At 36.8% G+C, this 9,593-nt stretch overlaps 1 protein-coding gene across 1 annotated transcript; it reads left to right on the top strand.

The window, feature by feature from the left end:
- The first annotated feature begins 527 nt into the window (after positions 1-527).
- On the top strand, positions 528-5,799 carry LOC109082722 (patched domain-containing protein 3-like). Its single transcript, XM_019097560.2, has 4 exons — positions 528-1,311; positions 1,656-1,783; positions 1,866-2,011; positions 4,064-5,799. The coding sequence occupies exons 1-4, from the start codon at positions 619-621 to the stop codon at positions 5,707-5,709; spliced, it is 2,613 nt and encodes an 870-aa protein (XP_018953105.1). The 5' UTR covers positions 528-618; the 3' UTR covers positions 5,710-5,799.
- The last annotated feature ends 3,794 nt before the right edge of the window (positions 5,800-9,593 follow it).

Raw genomic sequence — 9,593 nt, 5'->3', positions numbered from 1 at the left:
GCTCTGATTGGCTAACTGATCCAGTGCATTGTGATTGGCCCCTCTCCATAATCGCGAGCTTCAGGTTTCAAAGTAAATATCAAGACAGTTAATAATGTCCATAGTTTTACCATCAGTTCAAGCCCGAAAGGGCAACAGAGTCACGTGACAGACACATTGATGATGAAGTACACAAGCCACAGTTAAGGCAGCTGACGTGCTATGATTTCTGACATTTCTGCTATATTGCGTTAAATGTTGATCTGTTAGCTATATTAAGATTATTTTGACATGCTGCGCTATCAGAATTGTGGAATTGTCAGCAAATTTCAGGCAATTGTTTATTTGTTTATGTTCAGTATAAATGTTTCATATCTTTAGCAATTTCACTAAAGGATTGTGATATTCTTTATATCTAAATTGCACAATTTTTACTCTGTTTCAGACCACACACACACACCAACACCCTTTTACCTTGTGAAGCCCAGCTGCTCACAGATGTGACCCAACCAGAGACAGTATTATATTTTGTGAGTCACAATTTTTCACATTTTTTTTGTGCAATCCAGAGGTTCTTCTCTACAAAGGGTGTTGCTGGGGCTTTGAAGAAGGACAAGACAGCTGAAGTGAATCTAGACGATGGCAAAGTGCAAAACGGATTGCATCGAAAGGCCTCTGGCCCTGGCCTTTGCAGCACTTGGTTGTTTTGTTGGTAGACATCCATGCGTGTTTATTTTATCAACTCTATGTGTAGCTGCTGTCCTTGGAGCTGGTTTCATGTTTCTTAAGGAGATGAAGGCAAATGATATTGAAGACCAATTCACGCCTGTCAATGGACCTGCCAAGATGGAGAGGGCGATTGTGGTGGAAAACTTCCCCCAGTCTGAAGAGTTTTCTCAGTTACGGCTTGCGTCTGAAGGCACTTATGCCTCTTTGATCATCACAGACTTGCATGGAAAAAATATCTTAACTGAAGCAGCTTTTAAAGACATTATTGAGTTGGACAAACAAGTGAAAAGTATAGAGATAGGAAACACTTTTGAGAACCTCTGTGCCAAAACAAAGGGAAGGTGCATATCAAATACAATTTTAGACATTTTAAATTACAATGCTACTAAAGTAGTTTCCTCAGTTATAACGTATCCGATGAATAATGGAAAATTTTTGGGAGCAAGTATTGGTGGTGTAGAGCTAAAGCCAAATGGCTCAGAGATAACCAGTGCAAAAGCGGTCAGGCTTTTTTATTTTCTAGATGAGGAGAAGACAAATGAAACCTCTGACTGGCTTAATGGCTTTCTTAAACTCCTCTCAAACTACACAGAACAGAAAATGGTAAGTAAAAGAAATGATGGTGAATAATGACTTTAGCATCTGCTAAATTACTTAATGTAATGTAAATATACAGATACCTAATGACCATTGTTTGTGTAAAAGCAGCTCATGTGACATTAATCTAATCATCTCCAATGAGTCGAGCACCAAAATAATTTGGACAGCAATTCAAATGTGCCGAGTTAATGAACTGAATACACGTATATTTGTTTTAAATTTTTCTGCTTGTCATGCCCTTTTGTGATTTGTAAGAATTAGTTCTGCATTGTGATTCAACATAAAAAAAAACATTTATATGAACACAATTATACGGAACAGCGTCTTGCTGGGTTTTTTTTCCACAGGTCCATGTGTCTTACTTTACATCAGTATCAAGACAGAATGAGTTGGAGACCAATTCCAAGTCTGTCATCCCCCTCTTCTCTTTTACGTATTTCCTGGCCATTACAATTTCAGTTCTTTCTTGTTCAAGGTATAAAGGATTCAAAATAATCACATAAGCACTACTGATTCTACCGCTTGCTATGTAATTTATCCCTTGTGTCCTTCCACAGGTTAGACTGCGTCAGGACAAAGGTGTGGGTGGCCACGTTCGGCGTCCTCTCCGCTGGTTTGGCGGTGTTGGCCAGCTTTGGACTGCTGCTGTTTTGTGGGATGCCATTTGCCATGACTGTGGCCTCAGCCCCCTTTCTGATTCTTGGTAAGGCCTGGGACACACTAGACTATTTTCAAATCTTAACTCTTTTAACCCTCTGAAGTCGATTAACGCGTATACGCTTTTGGGGTATTTTCTCCTGATAACCCCGAAAAGAACTTAAATTACACTTTCAGTTTTGATCGTACAGATAAGAGCAATACATCAATCGAATCTGTAAAGGGTCTACTTTTTTTTTTGTATACAGATATAATAACAACAAAACTTTGTGCACTTATAAAATAAAGATAACAAATAAGGAGTGCTGTCTGCAGCCTTTGTCTGCGCTGATCTTCAGTTACAAACACGTCATTAAAATGAACTGTAACTCAGTGAATACTCAACGAAGAGACATGAGAGAGATATCTATAGAAAGCCTGACATGTCTACTTTTAAACTAAACAAGTGCTGCCGAAAACAAATATTCTGTGATAAAAGTAATCCATATGAAAACAACGCGATGTCCGTTTTTCACGTCTCCCTTCATTATCTTCTAATGCGACCACGCCCCCGCGCCGAGCGCGCTTTTGAGATTCAAATGTTTCACTGAAGCGCGCGGCTTGAATACGCCCACACAACAGAAGACAACAGCGAGACTGTTCTTCAAGTTTTTTTTTTATTTTACTGTTTGCTTCGCGATGAGAGGAATAAGACATAATTCACCCCAAAAAGATGTGATGTGGTTGAGGATTTGAGATTTGGATTTCCTCAGAAAAAAAGAATGAAGCACTTTATTCAGCAGAGATCCTAAACATAAGAAAGTCTCTTTTTATTTATTTATATACTTGTACTAGTTTTCACATAACGTGTAAACATTTTACTAGTTAGACTTTTTCCAAAGACTTTTTTCCAAACTATAATTCCTGACTAAATGTATAATCAAGTGAAATATTATGAAGTTTCAATAACAATATACACTACTATACCATTCAAAAGCTTGATGTAAATAATATAAATGTAACAATAAATGTAACTGTAACAAATGTAACAAACATTGCTGTTCTTTCAATTTATCCCCCCTAAAAAACCTGAAAAAATATTCTCAGCTCTTTTCAACATTAATAATAATTATAATAATAATGATAATAATAACAATAAATGTTTTTTTGTAGAAAATGAGATTGTTAAAAGGATTTCTGAAGGATTGTGTGACTGGAGTAATGATGCAAAAAATTTAGTTTGAAAGTCAGCTTTGATTTTTCCTAATAAACTGTTTAACTGCACTCACAAGTGAATATTAAATGATGTTGTGGGATAATTAAATATATTCTAAATAAACTACAAACATAAAATTATATAGATTTATTTTGTCCTCACATTCTTTCTTGTAACTCATCCCTCTCAGTGACACAGCTGACTGAATGGCTCATTATGCAGCTCATTATGCAGGCCTTTGTCTTCTCAGGTGTGAATACATGATAGCTGACGCCTACTCGCATATGACTTTTACCAACAAAAAGTGTCTTAGAAAGATTTAAATAAATATATTGTTTTTCTGTAAGTGAGTAAACAAGATGATTTTCACATCATTTAGAAAAAAAAAAATTCTAGGCTACAAGCTCCAGTTCTCAAAATTCCTGGGGAACCAATTTTCTGTATGTGTTTTATTGCCTTATTCAAGTGATTTAACATTTTTAGTTTTTTCACTAACCACACATAACATTTTTTTTCTCTCAAAAACACAATCATGTACATACATGCTGCTCACATATTATTTTAGCCTAGTTTGTGCTGATTACAGTGAGATTAGACTTTAGCCATTTAGATATTTATAAGAAACTGAAAAAAGCACAAATGTCAGGGCATGACAAAACATCTCCAGGCCCCAAAAATACCCTTAGACTCCAGAGGGTTAAACCGCAATTTTAGACCACAGACATGAAGACAGTTTCAACCAGTTTTTAGCCTTATAATCCTCTGAACGCGCACACTAGACAATTCAACCAGACCACCTTAAAATCTTCAAGTGTGTGGCTAGCCTAAGTGTGATTAGTTTCCTCACCTAGTAGGCGTCCCGCAGCTGACTCTCACAGGCTCACAGTCTCTGCTTTCCTACAGGTGTTGGTGTCGATGATATGTTCATTATGATCTCCAGCTGGCAGAAGACTGAAGTTGATAAAGACGTTGAGGTTCGCTTAGCAGAAACGTATAAGGAGGCCGGCGTGTCCATCACGATCACCACTCTGACGGATGTGCTGGCTTTCTACATCGGTCTCCTCACTCCGTTCCGCTCGGTTCAGTCTTTCTGCATGTACACCAGCACAGCTCTTCTGTTCTGCTACATCTTCAACATCACCTTCTTTGGCGCGTGTCTTGCACTGAATGGAAGACGAGAGAAAGGCAACAGACACTGGCTGACCTGCATGAAAGTCCCAGAAGCCACCGGTGATGATAATGTTTGTTGTGCTGGTGGGGCGTATGATAAAGACACACGTAAGGAATTTGAAATGCCAGTGGATTCATTCTTTAAAAACTATTACGCCCCTTTCCTGACAAGAGTGTGGGTTAAGATGCTCGTGTGTCTGATCTATGCTGGCTATTTGGCAGTCAGTATTTATGGATGCTTCCAAATACAGGAAGGTCTAGATCTGAAACATTTAGCGGCAGATGGCTCATATGTTGGTGATTACTATGACAATGATGATGAGTTCTTCTCTGATTTTGGTCCTAATGTCATGTTAGTTATAAAGGATGAGCATTTTCAGTACTGGAACCCAACTGCCCGCAAAAGTCTTGACTTGTGTTTGGAAAATTTTCAAAATCTGACAATGGCAGATTCAGGCATTCCACCTGTTTCTTGGCTAAATGCATACATGCAGTTTGGACAGCGTGCTGGTTTCAATTTAGACAATGAAATGCAATTCAAAAAAATTTTAACTGCATTTCTTACTCGGTCTGGTTTTAGCCAAGATGTTAATTTCACTAACGATCAAATTCATGCATCACGTGTATTCATTCAAACGGTGAACATCCGCACAGCGATCGATGAGAAGAACATGCTGAATGCGTTTAGAGAAACCGCAGAAAAATGTGGGAAGTTGCAGACACCAGTTGATCTGATTGTGTACCACCCTGCGTTCATCTATTTCGACCAATATGCCGTCATCATCAGTAATACAATCCAAAATATAGTAGTTGCTACATGTGCGATGTTAGTTATTTCACTCCTGCTGATCCCAAACCCTCTTTGCTCTCTCTGGGTGACATTTTCCATCGCATCTGTCATCGTGGGTGTGGCCGGTTTCATGGCATTATGGGATGTTAGTTTAGACTCCGTGTCTATGATTAATCTTGTTATCTGTATTGGGTTTTCTGTGGACTTCTCTGCTCACATATCCTATGCTTTTGTGTCAAGTGAAAAATCCTCAGCAAATGAGAAGGTTGCGGATGCCATTAATAAACTGGGCTATCCGATCGTTCAGGGTGCCATGTCCACCATCGCAGGTGTGGTGGTGCTCGCGGCTGCCAAAAGCTACATCTTTAGGACATTCTTTAAAATCATGTTCTTAGTCATTCTGTTTGGGGCCGTCCATGGCATCGTATTCATTCCCGTGTTCCTCACCTTCCTTGGCACTTGTAAAAGTCATGAAAAAAAACAACTAGATCTAACAGAACACAGTGACGTGATTGTCTATACTAACCATAAGCTTGTGAGTCAGAATGAATGTCCTGATTCTGAATATGAACTAAACTTACGTTTCTGAAATCTGTAAAATGTATTAATCGTTGTTAATTTCTGTATATACTCTTGTGCCACAGGTTAATTAATTTAATTACAACATAAATGTAACTAATTTGTTACAGCTACCAAGAAAAAATGTTACAGCTACTAAGAAAAAAAATTGTAATTAAATTACAGTTACTTAGGAAAATGATTACAAAAGTATTATATATTTTATATCCAAACTTCTGTCATGAAAGTCTAGATGGCACAGTCCGTTAGGTCAAACTCAATCTGACATAATGACATCATTATCACATGGCGCCACTGATTGGTTCTTTTTTGTATAGGCAGCCAATGAGCTTTCTGCTCAACATTCAAATACTTTGCTAGTGCAGTTGTAGCGAGCTTCAAAAAGCATCTGAAATCAACATCTACGATAAGTGAATGCTCTTTTACTCTATATCGCTGTGCATATTGTATGGTCAGCCTAATTAATTTCTAAATGTGCAACCATTAACAAGTTTAAACTGAGTGTCATGTGAGCAGTCTTGCACAGGAGTGAAATGTTAAGCATATTATCAGTAGCTTTTACACGTGTGTTTCTGTTCTCTCTGTGGACAGGCTGACAGTAACAGACATTAGAACAGGTTTAAAGGCCACCTATTATGCAAAATCCACTTTTACATTGTGTTTGGACATAAATGTGTGTTGGTAGTGTGTGAACATAAACACCCTACAATGATAAAAATCCACCCACTGCTTTTTTCTTAAAGGGGGTCATCGCATGTCCATTTCCCACAAGTTGATATGATTCTTTAGGGTCTTAATGAAAAGTCTGTAACATACTTTGGTTAAAATCTTGCAATGGTAGTGTAAAACAACACCCTTTTTACCTTGTCAAAAACAGCTCTATTCACAGCGACCCGTTTCGGTACATGTCCCTTTGAATGCTAAGGAGCTCTGCTCCGAGCAATTTTCTGAGAGTGTAAACTTTAGCCGCATTCATCATGGAACTTGTTAACTAGCACATTATTAGGAAAGGCAATTTGCAAAGATTCATTAAAAAACTTGCTTCTTCTGGAGGTGAAGGTGGATCACGAATGATCCGCACAAACATAGACGCATTTAGGTAGATCGGGGGTGCATTCCCTTCAAAAACATTCCTCAATGGCTCCAATGTTGGGAGTAAATGACGACTGCTATGTTCATTATTATATCCAACAACAGAACACCTCAATCGCTTAGGAGACATTCTTGTCGAGGAGACATTCTTATTCAATTTGAATAGGATTCCAATTCACATATAAATGTAGCTCGAAACGGATTTGCAAAAATCAGATTTCATGTAGTTTGTTGCAGTTCAGATTATTAAAATATGATTAGATTTCAATAGGATTTGCACAAAAATCGAACAAGGCGTAAAATAAAGAAAAAACATTTTACGTGTAAGTAACAAGCTCATTCTTAACCTTGGAGCTTATTCTAGAAACACAAAATGACCAATAAAAACAGCCCATATTAAATCTATAAGTTGTCTTTAACTGAAAAATACGCATTTTCATATATACTAAAATATAACATATATGCAATTGTCCAGTATTTTCGTTTTCTGAAGTTGGCAACCCTACATGTTATGATAAATGATCTATGAAGTGTTTTGAGCTGAAACTTCACTGACACATTCTGGGGACCCCCAAGACCATCTTGTAAAAAGGGTAATAATAGGTGCCCTTTAAATGAAATAAGCATTCGTGTTTGTATGCATTTCAACCAGGTTTCGCCATTTAGAGTGGAGTAATATCAATGTTCACGTTCCCTTATTTCTAAGGTTGATGTTTTCATTAGCTGTAATAAGTGTGTGGTTGATTCAGCTGCACGTAGCATCAGAAGCACGCTCTCTTGTCATTCCTAATAGCTTACTATACAAATAGAGCATAAAGTTATATCAATGAACGTTATTAAATTACTTATTTTGTTAATTAACATTACACATAGTGCGTGTTTAATTAAAGGTTGAGCCGGTTGGCGTGGTAGCCCAGGCACAATCTAAAAAAAAACTGGCTTAGGTCTGATTTTGTGGTGGCTGTGCTTTAAGATTAAATTACTATAATTTTAATTCAAGTGATGAAGGATTTTGAATGCCTGACAGTAATCAGTGTTGTGTACTGCTATAAGGTTAACCCTGCCTGGTTTAAATGTTTTAAAATGATTAACAGTTGAAAACATTTGTTAGAAATTTAGATTGGATTGTATAAACTTTTTTTAATCCCCGAAGGGAAATTAATACATCACAGCAACAAATACCACACAAAATGTGTAATAAATACACAGGTAAAATATTAAAACATTCACAACAACAACAATTTATTTTCGAGTATCAGTTTCGCAAGGCATTATGAGTATTACAAACAAATTGGCACTATAATGTAATTAGGAAAGTAATCAAATGTAATCAGTTACATTAAAAAAGTTATTGAAACATAATTACACTACTTATTTACATTTTAAATAGGGTAACTTGTAATCTTTAACCTATTACATTTCCAAAGTAACCTTCCCAACACCATTTGGAATCCAGTTACATTCAAGTACATTAATTAAACCACATTACTGAACATTGGAAGTTGTATGTTTGGTTTTAAAAGAACTTGATCTCAGGGTAATTATCACTGAAGTGAACGAGTAATTTATGACAGTACATGTGTGAATGCATAAACACCTCTGCAGCTTGTTTTCTCCTGTGCCTTGAAAAAGTCTTACAAACTTAGTTCAAGACTAATCCATCTATTATGTGCCTTAATGCAATATAATACATTGTATACTTTTCTGTTTTTCTTATATCAGTGTTAATTTTTTATTTTTTTTGCATATACCAATGTACTATCAATTCCTATTTTTGTCTATTTTTTAATTTTTTATTTTTTTTGCGAAATTCCACACTAAGTCAAATTCCTTGTGTGTGTAAACAGTTGGCAATAAAGCTTTTTCTGACATCTGACTTCAGATTTAAGTTCAATCCTAAAGTCTTAGGACTTAAGATCCTAACTGAAACACTAAACAGATTATAATTTGTCTGTAATATGGCCAAACTGCTGAACCTTTGCAGGTCAGGGTTCTCCAAACTCCAACTTGTCTCAACACACCTGCCTGGAAGTTTCTAGTATGCCTAGTAAGAGCTTGATTAGCTGGTTCAGGTGTGTTTACTTGGGGTTGGAGCTGAACTCTAGCAGTGGTCTTTCAGGAAAAGGACTGGACACCCCTGGTGTAAGACCATTCACAAAGTTGTACATAAAATAAAGTGCATACTCGGGCCTTAAGGGTTTATGTCAATAAGTTATTGTATCATTTTGCTGTGGACAAAGAAGTGCAATTGAGGCAAGGATCTATATGCAAGCAGATTATTAAGAAAATGTAACAAACACAACCAAAACCAAGCAAACACATATTAACTCTATCTTCTATCAATCAGAGACTATGTAAGGCAGAAATTGACATGGTTTTGAACCAAAAATTCACTGACTCAAAGTAAATGCACCATCCTTCAATTTTTATGTAAATGTATTTATTTATGCCGCCACACCATTTGAACAGGAAATAACATCACAGTAAGAAGGAAATAACATATGAGTATGAAAATTTTTAAAGTGTTTTTATAGGTATTTTAAGGGGATTTTAGAGTCAAGCCGGATTAGCTAGCTAGCCAGGTAGGTTTAGTTTGCGCTGACTTTGGGTTTTAGGCACCATGAAAGTGGTTTGGCTTTTAGCGGTGTTCATGGCCACAGTAACTTGCTCCAGTTTCTCCAAAGTGACACATCTCTGACGCAATAAAGTCACTTCCCATTTTCTCTTGCTCCAAATTAAAAGGCACTACATAGTGAAACGTCATTATTATACCATTAACCCTTTACACAAGCCAGTTTAGTT

Source organism: Cyprinus carpio, chromosome B3 (assembly GCF_018340385.1).
Source record: "Cyprinus carpio isolate SPL01 chromosome B3, ASM1834038v1, whole genome shotgun sequence".
Lineage (NCBI taxonomy): Eukaryota > Metazoa > Chordata > Actinopteri > Cypriniformes > Cyprinidae > Cyprinus > Cyprinus carpio.
The sequence above is the reverse complement of the archived record's forward strand: the minus strand, read 5'-3'. Positions and strand labels throughout refer to the sequence as shown.